Raw genomic sequence first — 20,914 nt, 5'->3', positions numbered from 1 at the left:
TGAAAAATCACTTACTTTCTCATTTTGTCTGTATGAAATTTTAGTTTGTACTGACTTTGCTAGTGCTTTTTATGTAGGCTGTTGTAAAACTTGGCAAATATCTAGATGAGTTGATGTACCCCCTAGAAGAATTCTGTGTATCCTCAAGGATACACATACCCCTGGTTGAGGACCATTGGCTTGGCAGTCATCCAACTTGTATCCCACTGCCAATATTCCCTCTAATTTTTGACAGGCTGTGTGCGCAAAAAATTCCTTCTGTGCAAATTTTTGAAGCAGAGTTCAAATTTGTGCACCATGAGGCAAATGTGCCCAAGCGACTAAAATGTGTATATATTTAAAAAGTTTTAATTTGCAATTTGTGTTGACTTATATGGGTTTTCAGATAGAGACATCATAAGTAAAAAAAGAAAAACAACAGTTTGTGTTTTAAATTTAAAATTTTCCTAAAAATATATCAATAAATGATTATCAGCCAAGAATAAGATATGTAATTACAAATGCATTTTAATTTCCTTATTGGTCGAAATGTCAAAGACTGCTAAAGTAACCTGACTGTTTTTCCCTGCAATCTTTTTCTTTTGCCCGTTCAATATAAACTCTGTCCAGATCTATCAATCCTCCATCCAGATGGTAACTCTTAGTACACATCAGCATGTCCAAATGATCTACTTGTAAATGATTCTGTAGTTTGTTTTTTAGAGCGTTCATTAAGCTAAAGCCACGCTCACACTCTGCACTTGATGCTAGGAATGTTCCTCCTATATCCGTCAACTTTGCAAGATCCTGAAACTGTTCGTTCTGGTAAGCAAATGTCACCATATCTGGGAAACTTAAAACCAACTGGCTTTTGATTCTTTCAGCTACTGCAAACTTGAAGTCATTGTACTGACTGACTATAACAATCTCTTCAGCAAGAAAGTCTTTGTATTTTGAACACAGGGATTTGATAGATGACGCTTTAAGAAATCCAACTTCCAAACATTGTTCCACATTCTTCCTGTTGAAAATTCTCCTGAAGCTCTAGAATCTCGACAATATACACAAACCATTCAGTTGTCCTCATGATATATGAATATTTCACAAAGTTTAACAAGCATTACACTATGTGACTTCGGTGTAACCATCTCTATAGTCTCATCCAGCCATCCAGATTTAAATGAAGTCGCGGTTCTTTTATGCTTTAGACCTCGAGACAGTGACATTTTGGGATTGATTTTTTACCAGATTGGTTTATTTAAAATTAATACTTTTATTATATGGCTACTATTTCAATGCGCTTAACAGCATGACTCGACAAAAGGGCAAATGGGAGATCATTCCGATCAGGATACCAGAAGTTTGTGCATAGCTCCGATCACGTCCATGCATCTGTGGCAAAAAAAACGTGGGAAAATGGTAAAACATCACAAATAAATGTATGAAGTCCAATGCCTTTGAAAGATTTCAATCACAAAAACAACACTTACCTTTGTTCATTTCTGGGAAATCTTTGCAGTTCCTTAGCAACTACAGCCAGGCATTTTGACTTATTTGCACGTACTTGAGTTTGTACACAGCCAAATGAATAGACTACAAGGAGATGTGTGGGTCCCGACCGTCCCGACCTGATCAACGTTCCACATTCAAAATGCTGGCAGGGAGGGGTATGATTCATTGCCCTCCTTTCCCTTTCCCCCCCTTGCCAGCTAGTAGAATCTTGCTGTGTTGATAGATGGCGGATGAACAATGTCAAAAGTGGCCTGTAAATAGGCTGACCAGATCGCAAGAGTGAAATATCAGGACAAACAGGGCGAGTGGGGGGATGAGGGGGTAGCAAGAGAGCCACACAGCTCCCCTGCCCTGCACCCCTTGAACCCACTGTGCCCAGAGCCTCCCCACAACCCTCCCCCAACATTTCCACCACAAATGCACAGTGCTGTGCACACCACCACCCCTGGCCAGCGACCCCCCGCCCACAGCCCGCCTACAGCTGCCCAGCACCCCGCGCAGAACCCCCCACTCGCTAGTTTCCCAATACACACAGATTTCTCCTCCCTCCTTCCCTCCCAGTGCCCTTCCCCACAGTCCCCCCACCACAACTAAACAATGCCCCACACAGACCTCCACTGCCCAATGCTCTGACACACACAGATCTCCCCCACTGCCCAGCACCCCCCAACAGGCCCCTACTGCCTAGCATCCCAAAACACAGAAACCTCCCACACTGCCCAGTGCCCTCCACACCCTCACAGCCCAGCACTCCAACCCAGACACTCACTCCATCACGCTCTGCCCCCTTCCTTGGCCGCACTCACCAACCCTGCTGGGAGGTCTCTGGCTCCTAGGGTCAGAGTGGAGAGGTGGGGTGGGTGGTCTCCAGACTCTCCACGAGCTGTGCCTGCCACAAGCGTGAGCTCTGTGGCTCCCATTGGCCGGGAAAAGCGCCAATGGGAGCTGCCGGAGCCGCGGAGCAGGGCTTGCAGGCATCGGCAGCGCGCAGAGACCCTAAGAGCCAGCAGGTCCCTCTGGCTCCTAGGGTCGGGTGTGGTGGGGGCGGAGGGCTCTCCGCCCACTGCCAGCACCTGCAAGCCCTGCCCCCGCAGCTCTGATTGGGCAGGAGGGAGCCAATGCAGCACACTGAGACCCCCTCCACCTCTGAGCCTAGGCGCCGCCCGCACTGCAGGCTCCTGCCAGCGGGCAGGCGCACAGCCAGGAGCTGCCCCAGGAAGCGCCGCCATGTCAGCCCCAGGACTGTAGCAGTGATGGTGAGTGGTCCCTGATATCGGGACAAAGGGCGTCCCAACCAATGTGCAGTCGGGACGCGGGATAAATGTGTGCGTGGTGTTTCACCGTGTGCTTGGGGTTTAGGATCTGTGTGAGAGTGCGCACACATGCAGAGCTTAGAGGGAACACTGCCCACACTGCTTTCCATGACACCAGGATCTATCGACTCTGTCTAGTCTTAATTATTGTAATAATCTCCTGTTTGGCCTCCCATTTCTAGTCTGCTCAAAACGCTGCTACTTATGCCTTTTGAACATCTTCATTATCTTCCTTCCTTTTACAGCATCATATCAAGTTAGGCACAATTCCCTTAGTCTCCCGTGAAAACCTCACCCCTTACCTATAATTCTATGGTTCTAAGTTCCTCATAAAAAAATCTATACTCATCACACTTTTCAGGATCAGTCCCTTAGTGTGAATGTAAGTAATTGCCACATAATTGAGAGATAAGATAGCTTATTAAGAAAGTAACATCAGTACAATATGAGAGAAACCCCTTACCAAATGAGGGAAATGGCAACTTGTGTATAGGGGTTTATAGTGCTAAGAAACTGGCACTTGGGAACATATAAGCACATAGCCTTGCTCTGCCCGTTCTCTCCCCTTGAGAAACCACAGCTGCTGCTGGACTAGAGCATCCCACCTACATGCCTGAATTGGGCCATTCCAGTGCTGCACTCAGCAGAGAGCGAAGTAAATACTCACAGTCTCACAAAGGTGTGCTATCCAGTTTCACCTGTGTGGTTCTTTTGACTGCCTCATCACTTGTATTAATGTTTGTCTCACTGTCTGAAATTTCTCAAGCCCTAGACACTACAGTGACTGGTCCTATCCACACGTGTCTTACTCCAAAATGTGCTGCTGTTGCTAAGTGAACGACCAGCAAAGTGAGTACAATTTGGTTGACATTTCCCTTACCAAATATGTTCCTAGGTGTGCCATGTCCCACTCTACTGCCTCAGAGATTAATAATACAGTGTCTTATTTGAGTCAGAGAAATCCCACTACCACTGTACCTCTAACTTGCCTGCCAGGGAATGTATTTTCATTTCCTTTTCCACATCTTTCTGTGTATTATAATTACAAACCTATTAACAAGCTTCTTCCTGCAGCTATAGCTCTGAAAGCTTTGTATGGCTTCCTTTGTAATATGCAGGTGCCCATACTTGCCACATTATCACAAGTGCAACATGCATGGCTGCTTGTCTCAGAACATTTGTCATTGTAACTTGGTGTCAGTACAGTGAGTCTACTGACACTGTGATGATTGCTCCCCACACTTTAAATTGGCTGTAAATGATTCTGTTTGAATCAACTGGAACTTGCATAACTAGATTTTTACTCTGAAAAGTATGTGGAACCTGAACTATAGAAATACCACTGATTGCTGCTCCGTAGGAATGTTTCTTAATTGTTAGGTCATCCTTTGGTTCTTTCCTTATACTTTCATTTTCAGTTTTCAATTTAAATGAATTATAGATGTAAAAGTCATATGAAGAAAATAATTTCAATTAACCTGAAGAATTTCCTTCTCTTTAAATCTTTCTGAGGGGCACCTGGTCTGTCTCCATCTAGCCTTAATTTCTGTAACTGGCTTGTCTGGCTTCCATGTCTTTCACCTCTTCCTCCTGTAGTCTGTTAAAAAATGAGGCTGCCCAAAGTAAACTTCCTATCCCATCACTCCATCCGTGTTTCTTGAATCTTTTCATTAGCTACCTGTCTCTTACAGCACCCTATTAATTTTTTTTCCTCATCTACATAAAGTCCTCCATAATCTTGCCCCATGTAGTAGACGTCTGCTCCATTTTGCCTGCTTCTGATGCCTTTACTAGATTTATTACTTTAGTCCTCTGTCTCTTCCCATTCTTAATGATGTGCCTCTTCAGGGTGGCCCCACTGATCTATTTAGCAAGGGGGCAAATATGTAGTGCTGTCTAATGCACAAAGTAAACAAACAAAAAAAGAAGTATGTTCCCCTCAAATCTAGCAGTTATAAGAATCATAAACTCTGGTTCTGCAAGCACTTATACAAATGCTAAATGCATGGAGATGAGTAAGAGGTGATGTTATTTGGAACTAAAGACCTGATCCTGTGCTTAACTTTAAGCACGTGTGTAGTTCTCGTGAATTTGGTGATACTGCTCGTGCTTAAGCACAGGGGCCTATAGTAGGTACAAAACTGTCAAACAGAATAGCCTCCCATTGTTATTTTTGTAAATTAAAGCATTAAATTCTGAAGCCATTTAGGAGGGCAGCAGCGAAGGGGCAGGGCATGATAATGCCCTGCCGGGCTTCACTCTGGCTTTTGGGAGAGAAAGCATTTAATAGACGGACTGGAGGCAATGCTGGCTGTAACCAAGGCCTCATCCGTGCAGGCTGCTCTGCCTGGGCAAACCCTTACACCACCTGTGTGACGCCCCGCTGGAGTCAATGGAGCTCTGCATACCTGCAGGACGTGAGCTTCGTGGAGCCGCTTGTAGGGCTAAGGCCCAAGCCTCTCATTCGCCCTTGAGGGACTGAAGACAAAATAAAATTCTCCTAGGAAACTGAATGCATCCGATGAAGTGTGCGGTAGCTCACGAAAGCTGATGCCCAAGTAAATTGGTTCGTCTCTCAGGTGCCGCAAGTCCTCCTTTTCTTTTTTCCTAGGAAACTGTGCGCACCCCTCAGCTGCCCAGGGCCTCGGGTGGGGCTGCAAGCCCCCCGGGGGCTGCCTCACTGCGGGACCAAGGCCGACCTGGGCCACGGGCTCTAAGCAGCGTCCCTTCCGGCGGAGTGCTGCTGAGCAGCCGGGACCGTCCTGCCCGGTGCGCGGTTACCTCTGAGCCGGCTCCACACACAGAACTACATCTCCCACCACGCATCGGGGGGCCGCATGTGCATGTGGAAGCAGCGGGACTACGTTTCCCAACATGCATCGGGGGAAGAACTGTTGGCGAGACCGAGGCCAAAGGAGACTTCATTTTCCAGCGCAGTCGCGCGCGCCCACTGCGCCGGAAGTTGATGTCACTTCCGGGTTAGCCTGTGGCGGATCGTCGTCAGCGGCGGAGGAAACCGCGGCGGCTGGGGTTGGCGGCGGCGGCGGCGGCAGCGGCAAGGGCGGGGATGGACGTGTCTGGGCAGGAGACCGATTGGCGCAGCACGAACTTCCGGCAGAAGCTGGTCAGCCAGATGTGAGTACGGGGCCCCGTGGGGACGCGGGGGCGGGGGCGGAGCAGCCTAGGCCGCAAACGCGCCCTGCTTCGGCTGCCCGCTGCCCGGGCAGGGAGACTGGCTGGCCGGCCACCCGTGACACTCCCCGCCCTGCAGCCGGAGCGTGCGGGGCCCGCTCCCCGCAGTCGCCTGTCTCTGGCGCTGGCAGGCCGCCGCGATGTCCCTCTCTCTCTCTCTCTCTCTCTCTCTCTCCCCTGCCGTGTTGCACCGCCCCCGTCCTGGTCGGCAGCCGCTTCCTGTGGGGGTGGCCCCAGGGGCGGCCTGCCTCCTTGCTGCCCGCTGGCAGCCTCTAGGGGTGGCGCGCCCCCGCTACCCCACCACTCTGTCTCCCCGCCAGCCCGGTGTGTCTCTGGAGCTGGCTTCCCTGCCCCCGCCTCAGTTATCCGGAGCCAGCCGACCACGCCGCTGCTCTTCTCCCCTGCCAGCGGTCTGTCCGGGGAGGGCGTAGTTCCCCCCGCTTCCTTTCCCCACACCGGAGGAGGCTGGTCACGCTGCTTTTTCCCCTGAGCTCCTTTCCAGCCTCTTCTGTGGGCTCTGCTGATCATCCCGTGCGGCTTCCTGACCAACTGGGTAGCCTCTGGGGTTTCAGAACAATGTTAAATAAGCCGCAGGCTGTGTGGGCCCTACGCTCTGCTCTGCTGTTTATGGGATGCAAATAATGCCAAACAGGCTTAACGTTTCTTTCAAGATGGTTAGATGTTTCACAATTTAACCACCTGGCCTCATTCCTGTAACCCTTGTTCCCGATCCTATTTTATTTGTTTTGGTCTTCATGGAGGTTCATGTCTGAATTTAGGTGATAAACTATTCAGGGCACGGAGTGGCTTTCTTTGTGCCTGTGAAGTGCCTCGCATGCTTTTTGGGTGCTCAGAGCTAATATGTTACACTTTTAGTTTGTTCTGTGAAGTCACCTGTCTTACACAAAGACAATCCGCAGGGGCAAGGAAACTTGGAGCTAATGCTCAAACTCTTTTTTTCTGTCCATGCATGTCAATCTATAGCAGTCTTCTGACAGTGGTATTTAAAAAATGGATGCTGATGAATATGTTCAAGAGAAACTTAAAATAACAGATTAAGTAAATGTATTAGTCTTGGCAAACAAAATCTTAATTAAAAATAAAATAGTTGTATAACAAGGAATGCCACTTAACTTAAAAATTTAAAATTCTGGAAATTGGAAAGTGGATAGTAATAAAAATACCCTCTAAGTTCATAGGCTAGTTTTGTGTTATCATTCTAAGCACTGACAGTTTTCCTCAGGTCCAAAACCTTTTGTGTTCTGCAAGTGATAGTGTTTCCCCTGAACTACATAACACATCTCAGACATAAAAGTAGCCATATATATTATTTTAATTTTAAAAAAAATGCTTTTGCTGCTATTGGTAAATCATTATTATAGTGCTTTTATTGAGATTGGGTTCATGTGTCACATCTGAAATTACACTTTGGCAGTTTGATCTTGTTGCAGTTAGAATAAAATAAGACTTGCCACAACCAGGGGTTATAATAGCCAGAGGTATGCTCGGTGTAATATATAGCAGCAGGGTTGGGAGTTGTTGCCTAGGAATGTTTTGAGGTCTGATCACGCATTGGTTCCTCTTCCTGTGCTTCCGTTTTCACCTTCAGTGACTCATAAGTAACTGACATGTAAAGGAAATAATTAAAATAATTACTATGTAGATTTCCTTTGGAAAATGTTCTGTAACCATAGAAAGTGTTTAACAAGATCTTGCAAAATAGTCCTGAAAACTCACTAGTCCATGCACAAATCTTCTCGTTCACCTTTACAAGATGATGAAAATTAATGTTACTTGCCATTAACAAATATTCACACTATTAAGAATCATTTAAAATAAATTAAACTTGTATGAAAATACTCAAGTGACCCATCTTTAGAGAGAGTCTCTAACCTAACTCTTGGATATGGTATAGCTGCGTAGGTGGTAAATGAGGCAGCTTCTGTTACTGCGACTCAAACATGGATTCACTCTATCAGTCTGATTTTAGGCATTTGCTGGAGATAGCCATGAAATGGTGGTATGGGCACAAGCAAAGCATCCATGCTAGTCTTGTTTCAATTATAAATAGCCTTGGATACTAGTGGCCACTAGGCTTTGCTGACTTTTCTGCAAAGCTTTTGGGAATGGATGTGAAGATGTTTCAGTATGTTTGTTCTTTGGAGAGCTCCAAAGGGTAGTAAGAGATGCTTATTCTTCCCTGCAGGGGGTTGTCTTGTGCAGGGTTCCATCTTATTTATGTGCATGTTTCAACTGGTAGGGGCAGTAGGGTTGTCAATGATGGATGACGCTTAGACCTTATGATTCTTTTTTATTAAACCTGGATTCTAGGTTCTTGTGATCTCCAACTGTTTGAGACAACTGGGGAAGTATATGGTAGAGAATGGCTTAGGCTAATCCTGGATATGATGGAAGCTGTGCTCTTAGGTACATGAAAATGTTAGAGGAGTGAGTGGGGGCTGAGAATGTCTTCTGTTTGAGGTGTATATCCCACACTTGTCAGTGTGATTCAGTCTTTAGATTACTGTTGATCCATTGCTGTTCCTGGTTGTCAGCCGAGAATACCATGATGTGTCATTTTCCATCTATGGCTGCTCAGGAGGCTGAGACAGTTTCTCTGGTGTGTTTCTTGGTACTTGGATCCATGCCCTTGTAACAAGATTATTGCAGTGTGCTCAATTTGGGACAACCCTTGAAACCTTCAAAGCTTCACATAGGGCAGAATTGAATGGGATGAATGTGAACAGAATAGATAAGGGCTCTGCACAGGTGCCCTGTTTGGTTTAATTATATTCACTATTTCTACACTGTAAATACCTAGTTAGAAAGATGCCTGGTACTCATGGATTGCCTCTTGCTCTGTGTCTTCTCATAGGAGTTCTAATTCGTGGGATCCATTCTCACTGTAGATTCCTATCAGACTTCTATGGCCAGCGACAGGGTGTTCCCAGTAGAGAACTCACATCACTAGGCCCTTTACCCTTCAACAGTTTGCTCCAGTCTCGGGGTACTTAACAAAACTTATTTGCTTGCACTTTGTATTGGTCATTATTAATAATAGCAGCAGGTGATGCTATGGTGGTTGCTAGTAAAGAGTTGTTGAAAGTATATGTTTTATTGATTTAAGGTGCTTATTTTAGTATTATCACATAATATTTTTAAAAGTGCAGATATACAAAAATAATCTTAAATTGCGTACAGAGGGAAGGAAAAGTACTGATCCTTAAACTGTCAGCTGCAAAAACAAACTTATCAATGGGAGCCAGGTAATTGAAAAAGGTAAAATTGTCAGTAGGGAACAAAAAGCAGTAATATTTGCCTGTTAATTCACTAGGGCTTTACCAGTTTCACTTACAGGGTGCTCATACCGAAAGGTATCTTTGGGTATATTATATGTTATAGTACATCTAAAATATCTGTTAAGAAAACATTAAGGTTGCAAAATCAAACACTCCAAAGTTAAGAAATGCCAGAATTAAGGGTGACTGTACAACTGGCAGCTAGATTCCACTCTCAGCACATTATGTGCACCATAGTCCAGGCATATGCTCCAACAAATGATGTAGATGAAGAGGACAAAGAGAGAGTCTATGCAGAATTGAACAACGTAATGAAAGAAATACCAAACCACAATCTTGTCTTGGTTATGGGAGATTTTAATGCCCAGATCAGAAATCACTGTTTCCTAACCTCTTCTTTCATCGGCCCACATACAACTGGAACAGTGACAGACAATGGCACAAGACTTCTTGTTTTTGGCACAAAATTCAATCTTAGCATCTGCAATTCTTTCTTCCAACATAAAAATGTACACAAAAAGACATGGATTTCACTAGATGACCTTACATAAAATGAGATCGACTATATCTGTGTTAGTCAGAGGTGGAAAACATCTGTGTCAGACACGAGTATTCAGAGGAGCCCATATAGGGAGCGATCACTACTTGCTGAAAGCAAACATCAAATTGAAGTTTGAAGTGCTCATAAAGAAAGAAGACTCTGATTATTCAATACACAGAATTGTGTATTGAATACACAATACAAGATTGCAGGATACGAAAAGAGTACCAGATAGAAGTCAAGTACTGGTTTGAGGCCCTTAAAGATCTTGAAGAAAACGAAGTGGAAAAATACTGGAATCTTTCCAAAACAGCTATGCTAGAAGCAGCTGAAAAGATAATTGGTAGAAAGAGAGGAAGCAATAAAGATCAGTGGAAGAAGAAACATGGAAAATTATAGACAAAAGAAAAAAACAAAAGGTTCTAGTACTACAACATGTGACTGAAGAAACAAAACAAATCTACAGAACCTTGACAAAGCAGTAAAGAAACAATGCAAAAAAGATAAGCGGAATTGGATAGAAAATAAGGCTAGTGAAGCTGAAGAAGCAGAGGAAAGAAACGATACAAGAACAGTCTACACGATCCTGAAACAGTTAACAGGATATGGATCAAAATTCACAAGTGTCCCAATGAAAGGGAAATCAGGAGAAATTTTGAAAAAACAGGAGGAATAAGAAAATAAATGGGTGAAACACTTCAAAGAAGTGCTAAACCAACCAGAACCAATTGCAAGAATTTAACAATGATAAATAAACCATTAGACCTAGATATAGACGTATCTGACGTAAAAATCGAAGAAGTAAAAAGAAGCTGAAAAACAACAAGGCACCTGGATTGCACGACATTCATCCTGAGATGCTTAAACATGGAGGCAAAGATGTGGAATCAGTCATCTGTTCTCTGTGCAACAAAATATGGATGCAGGAGAATGTGCCAGAAGAATGGACCCTTGGTATCATCATCAAGTTACCAAAGAAAGCTGATCTAAACAATTGTTCAAATTGGAGGGGAGTATCTGTCACAGGAAAAGTATTAGCAGCAGTCCTCCTGAACAGAATGAAAGGAAAGATGAATACCATCCGACGTGAGCAACAATTTGGATTTAGACAAGGGAGATTGTGTACAGATGCTATTTTCACCCTGAAATGGATTATTGAGAACACAATTGAATTTCAAGGCAGTCTTACCGTCACTTTTGTGGATTTTCAAAAGTCATTTGATAGTGTAAACAGAGAAACAATGTGGAAAATTGTGGAACAATATGGAATTCCAATAAAATTAATCAATATTTTGAAGGCATTCTGTGCCAACTCAAAATGCTGCATTAAAATGGAAAAGGGGTTCAGTAAGCCATTCAGCATCAAGACAGGTGTAAGGCAGGGGTGCGTTCTGTCTCCTTTTTTTGTTTATGCTAGTCATCAACTATGGATTAAAACAATGCGACAGTGATACATATGGCCAAAAATGGAACAATTCAAGGCTATTTGGTCTAGACTTTGCAGATGACATAGCTCTTATTAATGAAGATGTCAACAGACTACAAAAATACAAAAAGCAAGTGAAAAATAATGGAAAAGAAAGATTTAAGATACAATGCAAAGAAATGTAGAGTCATGTTAATGGGGACTACAGAGGCAGAAATCAAAACTGAAGAAGAGAAACTGGAGAAGGTGGACAATTTTATGTATCTTGGAAGTGCCATCAGCCAAGATGGTGCTTGTTCCGAGACAATAACAATTGGGAAGGCAAACATCTGGCAACTCAAAAACATCTCCCTCAAGACAAAACTGAATGTGTACAAAGCAATTGTTGTTGCCATCACAACGTATAGTGGTGAGACATGGCAACTTACCAAGATAGATAAGCAAAAGCTGGATGCATTTCATCACAGATGTTTGAGAAGAATATTGGGAATAACGTATAGAGATAGGAAGACGAATGAAGAAGTCAGAAAAATTACTAGACGAGGCACCCTCTCCCAAATCTATAAAAGAAGACATCAGTGGCTGGGACATGTGCTGAGAATGGAAAAAGAACGCTTACCAAATGCTGTCCTTGAATGAAAGCCAGAAAATGCAAGAAGAAAGACAGTGAATAACATGGAAACGAACAGTTCTGAACGACATCAAGCACCTCAACATGAAATGGGAAGATTTGGAGAGAAGGGCCGTTGACAGGCAAGGATGGCAGTTGTGGGTAGCCCAATGTGCAGCAAAGTATGGGATGGACTCAGGTCTAAGTAAGGTACAACCTTAATCTGGCCCCTTTGTGCATTATGATACAGACTTTATCCTCTGTCATTCAGCGAACTGGTTAGATGGTGGTCATTGAACAGGTAGGCTATTCAATATTTCTTTTTATCCTCATCATTCATCCCGTGCATGATTTTCACACACTATCCAAACCCAGCTCTGAATACAGAATTAGTGCTGTCATTGTAGTATCTTAAATTCATTAGTGTTTGTAAAGAATTATCTTTACAACATCTATGTGAGGTGACTTCATCTTATCTCCATTTTAAAGTGTCAGCTAATTTTTGGTGTCAACTTTGAGAGCCAAGAGTCTGATTTTTCAAAGTAGTACTTTATATATTCAGAGCGGAGCTCTCATTGACCTCAGTTGCAGTTGTGAGTCCTCCGTACTTCTGCAAATCAGATCCCTGGTGTCTCAAGATGACTACCTAAAAAATGAACAGACTGTGGCCACCTGTGAACACCTTGGTTTGTGACTTGCAGAGTATCATGTATGAACTCTCTGGCAGAGGCAGGGATAGAATCTAATTCTTCGGGGTAGTATTCAGCTGCCTGACCCATGAGATCATCTTTTCTCTAATGCAGTGTCTCATTCACTACATATCTTCCACTTTCTCAGCAAATGAGTCAAGGGTCCTACAAACAAACAACTCATTTTCTACACAACCTTGATTTAATCCCTGAGTACTGTCCCACCTGTGCACTGAATGAAGCAGGGGTCCTATGGAAAAAATAGTGATTGTGAGAGATGGCAATTTCCCTGAGAAATAGTATTAAATTAAGCTAAATCTTACTGAATCAAGTTTAAGTATCTTAGGAGTTCCTTGTATTAAAAATGCAAATATTAATGTATTAGTGTGGGCTTGTATGAAATGTCTCTGGAGGAAGACATGAGTAAGGTAAACCAGGGAAAGTATTAGCAGCTTCACAGGACTATTTAACACAATGTGCCAGACAAGACTGAACTTTTAAAGTTAAGTGGGTTTTCCACTAAATCTCTAGGGAGAGGATATGCAAATGTACCCCATCCAGTTATGTAAGAATGTAGCCATTAGAAGCTTTGCCCTGAGGAGGAGACTTTTGTCTGCTGATCATCTGTTATGTGAGGACAAGATCAGAGGCCCAAACTGTATAAAGGAGTGACTCACAGATTCATGGGGGTATTTGTTCTGAGCTAACAGCTGTTGTGAACTTGTAACCACGGGAAAACACACTTGGTGGGGTTTTACTCCTGCCAGAGCCCTTGCTGGAGTTGGGGTAATCTACGATAAGCTTATTAGCGTACATGTAGGCTCTTTTATTGTTTTAATATTTTCTCTGTAATGCTTTCACCTTAAGAATAAATGTGCTTGCTTTGGAAAACCTGTGTTGGACCTTAAATTGTGAGCAGTTACACAATTATGCCTCTGAGGAAAAAAACAAAGCAGGCCTGCTTGGGCAGTCTGACTTACTGGGGAACTGTGTAGCTTGGAAATATCTGGATCAGAAGGGAATGAGGCACAGGTCTCTGTCCAAGCAAGGTGATGGCTGGGGAGCCAGAAGCCAGTGGGTGCCATTGGTGGATTACAGAAGGAACACAGGTGCAGATGCCCTGAACTGTGGCAGTGATTATGTAATTAGACTGTGTCATAATGTATACACACGAGGGTTGAATTACAGTTACATGCATGTGAGAATCAAAGACTAATTAGAGGGAGCTGGTCAAGCTTTTAGGTGTGTTGTGTTTAAATTATTTCAATATAGTGTAGTAAATTTAAGCCTCAATATAGGTTGTCGTCATTTCAAATTTAATTTTAAAATGAAATTTAAAAATCTATTAACAAAAAAACAAAACAGGTTTATCCACCTTGATCACAGCATGGTTCTCCCTTCCCACAGAGAGGAAAGTACCAGCTTTGGGGACACAGGTTAAGCAGCTGAGTGAGAGGATGCAGGAACAGTGCAGTGATCATAATAGTGACGATGTTTTTGAAAGGGAGGGATAGAGTTGAGGCAGTGCAAAAGAGGAAGGATTGTTCACTAGCTAGCATTTGGATCCTGGGAGACCTGGGTTCACTTCCCTGCTCCATGACAGACTTCCTGTGTGACCTAGGGCAAGTTACTTTGTAGTTCTGTCTTAATTCCCCATCTGCAAAAATGGGGCTAATATAGCATACCCTATCTCACAGGGGTGTTATGAGGATAAATACATTAAATATCATGAGGTGCACTGATACTAGAGCGGTAGGGGCTATAGATGTATCATTGATGGATGTGGAAGTTTTGGGGGGAGAGACTGAAGTTCCCCAGCAGCACCCACTGAATAGCTCCACTCTTCCCTGCACAATCCCAACACCTGTCACTGCTGCAACCTGCATATTCTCCCTTCCACTGTTCAGACATCTGTATCATTGCTCCAATGCCACCAACATGTTCTCTGTCATGCCATTGCATCAATGCCGCATGCTTTCCTTTGAGTCCTCCCACGCCAGGTCCATTCTCCTCTTAGTGATTCCATGCCCCTGGTAAGCTTGGAAGGACCATGGGGAGGTGCAAATGTGGTGGGGCTGTGAGCAGTGTCCTGTACCAGTTGGAGGGAAGAAGGGACAGGAGAGTGGAGATGCTGGGCGTGGTCTACACTTAAAATATATGTCAACAGCTACAGAGCTCAGGGGTGTGAAAAATCTACACTGAGTGCTGTATTTAGCTGTGCGTAACTAACTCCCAGTGTAGATGTAGTTAGGTCGACAAAAGAATGCTTCCATCAACCTAGCTACTGTCCCTTGGGGACATGCAGTTCTTATAGCAGTGGTTCTCAAACTCTGGGTCAAGACCCCAAAGTGAGTCGCTGGGGTCTGGAGCTGAAGATGTAGCCTGAGCTCTGCTGCTTGGGGCTTGGGCTCTGGCCACCCCCACCCAGGGTCATGTAGTAATTTTAGATGGCCGAAGGAGGTTGTAGTGCAATGAAGTTCGACGTCTGCTGTCATACGGCAATAGAAAAACCTCTTTGGTCACTATAGGCTGTATCTATCCTACAGGGCCATCTTTGCATAGCTACAGTCTCCGGAGTGTAGAAAAGGCCAAGATCTAGGCTTAGATTATGGGGAAGGGGCTCTGTGTGCAACTAGGAGGTTCAAAATGGTGTAAACTAGCTCAATGCTGTGTTCTTGTTCAGCTGAGAACACCCCAAGGAGATGAATACAATATGAAAAAATGGCTCTGAGATGTGTGGACTTCTCCATTCTTGTCAGTGTGTGTTTTCCTCCTTCTCCTCAGTGCCAGTGCTTGTGAACCTATGATATGCAGGTGGCATGCCTGTTCTGAGCTCCCAACCCAAAGGGCCCTCAGATACTGGCTCACAAAGGAGTGGGATAAGGGGAAGGGGCATGGCCCCCATATCCTGCTCATGGGAGACAGGGGCTCAGGCCTCCCAGAGGAGCAGCCCCCCCAACCCAGCTCACATGGGGAATAAGGAGAGGGGCTCAGACGCTCCCCTACATCAGATCCTGTTTCACATGATAGTGGGGGGCAGGGACAGTGGTGTGGGGCTCCCCAGATTCCAGCACGCACAAAGGAGAGGAGAATGCAGGGTTGATGGGGGAGCCCCCACTCCCTCTACCATTCATCCCCAGGTCCTCCCTCCCAGAGTCCAACCCTTCTCACCCCCCCCATCTTCTCCTGCCCTTGAACTCCCTTCCCTTTCTAAAGCCCCCTAATCCCTCCCTCCACACCTTCCTTACTCCCACACATTCACATTTCCCCTCACTGCTTCAACCATCCATATTCCTCATAAGTGTATGAAAAAAAATTAGAATCTAAAAATGTTATCAGGAGCTCATGTTAGGGTGTTGTGTATGAGGAACACCCTGACTTTAAACAAACTGAGGTCCATTGTTCAGGAAACATGACTGCATTATCCTAACTCTTTGATCTTCCTTAGAGTGAATCAAAGCTAATAGATTAATCATTGCTGGTGCTGTGCTATAATAAATTGGGGCCTTATCTTACTGAAGAGGCATGGAGAGGTTGTGGAGAGGTTCAGGCCTTAGCATGTTTGGTATTGTGCTCAGGTCTAGCCGCTTTCACTTGCTGAAAAGACCCCATCCTAAACAACCCTTACATTTAGTAATGGAATAAATGAGAATTCCATACCAATCTATGGATAGGATCCTCTGAGAAATTGGAGCTGTTTAAAATATAGAGGAACCTGGCAAGAAACAGATGCTGGCCAGCCTGAGAGAAGTTGGAGAGGAACAAAGTCAGGCCTGGTCTACATTACAGAGTTAAGTTGGCATAAGGCAGCTTACCTTGACCTAACTCTGTAAGTGTCTACATTAAAATGTTGCCCACTATCTAAGTCTGTTGCCCACTACATTGACTTAATAACTCCACCTCCATGAGAGGCGTAGCGCTTAAGACGCAGTGTTCGTGTAGACATTGTATTACTCACATCGCCTGTTGGCTATCAGCCCCCCTCCCCCCATGGGGCTTACAGTCAGAGGAGGGTTGCCCCTGCCGCTCGGGGGCTCACTGCCAGAGCATGCTACCCCTATTTCTGTGGTTATGAATCCAGAACAGGTGAGGCTTGCACCACTTCTGTTTTTTACAAAAAAGCTTAACCACACAACCCATCAATAATGTACTGAATTTATAAAGCTTCAAGTATATACAATATTTATATTCCAGTAACGTTCAAAGTGCGTGCTCAGGATTGGCTGCTATTGACTGGGTGTTGTATAAACCTCATGTGAATACATGGTCCCTGCTTCAAAGGGTTAGTAATCAAAGGAGGCAGGTGATGTCGGAAAGGTGGAAAGAGGGGAACAATCAATGTCCCAAGTTAGTGTCTTTAAATGGCACTGGGCTAAAAGTAGCATGGAAGCCTCATGGCAACCCCCATAGCACGGAAGATGTTTATTTTGGGCCTCTGACAGGAGAAGATGGTCTCCTATGCACCTTGAAATGGAATCAGTTGCTGAATCTCATACCATCTCTGCCTGATGGGAGGTATTTCCTAGTTTCTTCCTTTCTAGCAAGGAGGTAAATATCTAATTAGAGGAGGAGACTCCTATTGATGTGCTGGCTACCTGGCTATCTGCTATTGACGTTAATCAGATTGTGCATGTAAATCAGTGGAATTGGTTTCCTTTATGTTTTATGTATGTATGTATTTGTCAGGTTTCAGAGTAACAGCCCTGTTAGTCTGTATTCGCAAAAAGAAAAGGAGTACTTGTGGCACCTTAGAGACTAACCAGTTTATTTGAGCATGAGCTTTCGTGAGCTACAGCTCACTTCATCAGATACATACCGTGGAAACTGCAGCAGACTTTATATATACACAGAGAATATGAAACAATACCTCCTCCCACCCCACTGTCCTGCTGGGGTGGGAGGAGGTATTGTTTCATATTCTCTGTGTATATATAAAGTCTGCTGCAGTTTCCACGGTATGTATCTGATGAAGTGAGCTGTAGCTCACGAAAGCTCATGCTCAAATAAACTGGTTAGTCTCTAAGGTGCCACAAGTACTCCTTTTCTTTTTATGTATTTGTCAGTTATTCATTGGTGAAAAGTTGCCATCCATCTGTTCCCTAGGTAGGGAACGGGGTTTCAGCTGCCCTCTGTTAATGTCCTTCTTGAGTTCTGTGTCTTGTTTTGCAGTGATGAGGCCATGAGGAAGGCCGGTGTAGCCCACAATAAATCCAGCAAAGATATGGAGAATCATGTTTTTATGAAGGCCAAAACTCGGGTAAGGCACTTCCATGTATTTCCAATTGTGTGTGTCTTGGTCTGTTGTGAATAGATGCATTTGGGAACCTGGTGTATCTAGTTGTCTAGCAACATCTGGCCGGGACACCTGCATAAACTATGTTAAATTTATACAGGAGCATTTAATGATGAGGGGGGAGCCAAAGTGCTTTGCACACTCCACAAAAAACAATGTGAAGTGAAATGTTTGGCAAAGACAATATGGTAAATTCCTATTATCACAAAAGATACAACAGGCCCTCCAATGACCATGAAGAACACAGGAGTGAGGTTTATAAGGTCTCATCGACCCACATGCAATTAACTGCATGGAACTCACTTTATCTACAGCTTAGCTTGACTTGTGCTTAATTACATAGAATCATAGAATATCAGGGTTGGAAGGGACCTCAGGAGGTCATCTAGTCCAACCCCCTGCTCAAAGCAGGACCAATCCCCAATTTTTGCCCCAGATCCCTAAATGGCCCCCTCAAGGATTGAACTCACAACCCTGGGTTTAGCAGGCCAATGATCAAACCACTGAGCTATCCCTCCCCCCATGGTTCAGGAATGTGGATTTTTCACACCCCAAGCAATGTAGCTGGATTGACTTCACTTTTGAGTGTAGATCTGACTTAAGTAAAGGCGCTGGGTTGATCTATGCTGAAAACTTTTATTTGCATAGCTACAGCTTTCGAATGTGAAAAATTCATCCCACTGAGAGACATAGCTATGCCAACCTAACCCCTGGTGTAGACAGCACTACCGCTTCTCGAGGAGGTAAATTAATTACAGCAATGGGCATGTGCAGTGCGTCTAATAGGCAGGGGAAGGCTGTGCCTACCCAAACAGCCCCACATGGCCCTGCCCACACTCTGTACAGAGGCCCCCTCCTGCTGCTGGTTGGCCCCAGCCCAGGCAGGCTGCTCCTTTCCTGGGAAGGGAAGCCTGCTGGGACTATGGTAGCTGGAATTTGAGGTAGCTGGGGCTACCCGCTGCTGGGGGTGGCCCCAGCACTGGGGCCATGCCATCCAGCACTCCAGGGCTGGAGGGGACAGGGGTCCGCGCGCCGCCTACCAATCTGGGGGGGAGGGGGGCTGCTTTCTGCCCCCCCCCCACAATGCTCTGGGGGGGCTGGGAGGGGCTGTGTGCCGCCTGCCTGGTGCTCTGGGGGGCCACCCGCCCGGTGCTCAGTTGGCTGGGGGAAAGGGGTCGTGCGCAGCCCACCCGCCTGGTGCTCTGGGGTTGGGGGGCATAGGGGGGTTGGTAGCTGCAGGAGAGGGGGGATCTGGGTTGGGGAGAGGGGCCTCAGCTGGAAGGGGTGAGCCAGGCCAGGGGCTGGCCTCCCTGAGCCGGTGGTTCACCCACCACGCATGGCAATGGGAGAACCCCTCCTGTTGCTGTAGTCAGTGTCTACACTTAAAATGCCACAGTGGCACAGCTGCAGTTGTGCAACTATAGCACTTCAGGTGCAGACATAGCCTTTCTTGGTCTATAAACACGTATAGGGTACTACTAGTATGCAGCTGTACTGGCAGTTGTCTACCTCTTCTACCCAGCATTTGCTGTTTCTGCTTCTGTCCTGCACAGTTAAGCACAATGACCTTTTCTTTAGAAACATACCCCGCCCATTTCAGTTCCTGAGCACATCATGAACTGTTATGAAAAGCATACCGGTCCTGAAGAAGGAGGGACCCTTCTGTTACACGGTGGGAGTGGCAGTGTGAGGAACGGAAACAGTGAGTCATGGAGTGTGTTGCTTCCCCATTCTGTGCTAAGCTGTTTCTTGTTTTCAACTTTAGGAGGAATATCTTTCTCTTGTGGCCAGACTTATTATCCATTTTCGAGACATTCGTAAGTAATCCTTGTATTTATTTGTTATAGAAGTTATAGAAGTGCTAGCTTTCTGGGTGGCTTGAGTCTGCTAGTTCTGACTGGCATTCTCCAAGAGTTGCTTCAGTAGTTTCTGCTGCTGGATATGTGCCCAGCTCTTGAATGTGTAATATTCTTTACAATATCTGTCTAGAACTGAAGAACCCACTAGAAAGTTCTTGATATCTCCACTTTTCATTGCACCAAATGTTTTCTCTGAGGTCATCCTCCCTCTCCATTTCCATCACAACCAGAATGCTGTGAAGATAAATTGGCTGAGCTTCATTTCTTTGTTCTGCTTTGATTTTCAAATGAATTAAAAAGCGTTCAGTTATGCAATATTAAAGTAAATTTTATCCTCAGCATGGAATCCTCAATTAGGGTATCTGCCCTTCTGTTTAGTTTTATTCCTCCAGAAATAAGTCTCTGGAATGGAACAAACAGTCTCAAAGTGCTTAATGAGTCTTCCTAGGTGTGGAAATACTGGAGGAAGCCACCTGTCATACGCTGCACCAGGAAGTGTATAGAGGAGCTGCCTCAGATGCTTGTCCCATTCTGTAGAAAATTTCACAAAGCAAGCATTAATCTTGACGCCTGGGAGTGAAATCTGACTTGCAGAGCTCTTACACTGGCAGAACCGTGTGGGATGTTGGTGGCAATGATTGACATTACAGAGCATGTCTGCAGCAGCATTCCATGGCCAGCTGGGATGCTAAGTTCCTGATCAGGAAGTAACCTAGGAGCTCTCTAGCTTGCTGCCTAGGGTAGGGAATGTGGGTAAAATGTTTGGAGGCACTTTGGCATAGGGCTAACTAATGGGAAGCAATTCTTTGCGCTATTAATGCATTGGTTGTTGGGAATAACAGTTTAAATTGCTGTTCAACAAAATGCAGCAAAATTTATAACTTGTGTATGTATTCACTCTTATTTTCTAGACAATAAGAAATCTCAGGCTTCGGTCAGTGGTAAGAACGTTTTTTCAGACTAAATGAAAAATTGTCAGTATTTTTGGTGGCATATGAAGTGGGGAGGGAGGGCTTACTGCCGACTTGCAGCAAAGGAGGGCAACTTAAATTCTTAATAAATCATACTGTGGTGAGGAGGAAAGTTCTAGTGAGCCTTCTAGACTCTTCACATATGGATGTTGTGTGGAACACTCATTTGATTCCACCTCTGTACTGTGAGTTGGTGCTAAATATTATTAAACCTATTCAACAAATGCCAG

General features: G+C 44.7%; 1 protein-coding gene and 1 long non-coding RNA gene across 6 annotated transcripts in view; one reads left to right on the top strand and one right to left on the bottom strand.

Annotated features, from left to right (window-relative positions):
- Positions 1-506: 506 nt before the first annotated feature.
- On the bottom strand, positions 507-5,558 carry LOC144275535 (uncharacterized). The gene is made up of 3 exons (XR_013348044.1): positions 5,213-5,558; positions 1,470-1,753; positions 507-1,371 (listed from the first exon to the last, which is right to left on the bottom strand). It is a non-coding gene; the product is annotated as an uncharacterized LOC144275535 (long non-coding RNA).
- Positions 5,559-5,793: 235 nt separating this feature from the next.
- The window catches only part of MED15 (mediator complex subunit 15), a 42,132-nt gene continuing 27,011 nt past the window's right edge, over positions 5,794-20,914 (top strand). For all 5 annotated transcript variants that reach the window (XM_077835061.1, XM_077835060.1, XM_077835059.1 and 2 more), the window contains exons 1-4: positions 5,794-5,939; positions 17,731-17,818; positions 19,620-19,671; positions 20,625-20,654. In XM_077835061.1, the coding sequence (XP_077691187.1) occupies positions 5,872-5,939; positions 17,731-17,818; positions 19,620-19,671; positions 20,625-20,654 (238 nt within the window). In that variant the 5' untranslated portion in view covers positions 5,794-5,871. The remainder of the gene's footprint in view (positions 5,940-17,730; positions 17,819-19,619; positions 19,672-20,624; positions 20,655-20,914) is intronic.

This window comes from Eretmochelys imbricata, chromosome 15, assembly GCF_965152235.1.
Source record: "Eretmochelys imbricata isolate rEreImb1 chromosome 15, rEreImb1.hap1, whole genome shotgun sequence".
Lineage (NCBI taxonomy): Eukaryota > Metazoa > Chordata > Testudines > Cheloniidae > Eretmochelys > Eretmochelys imbricata.
This window is presented reverse-complemented; position numbering and strand designations above follow the sequence as displayed.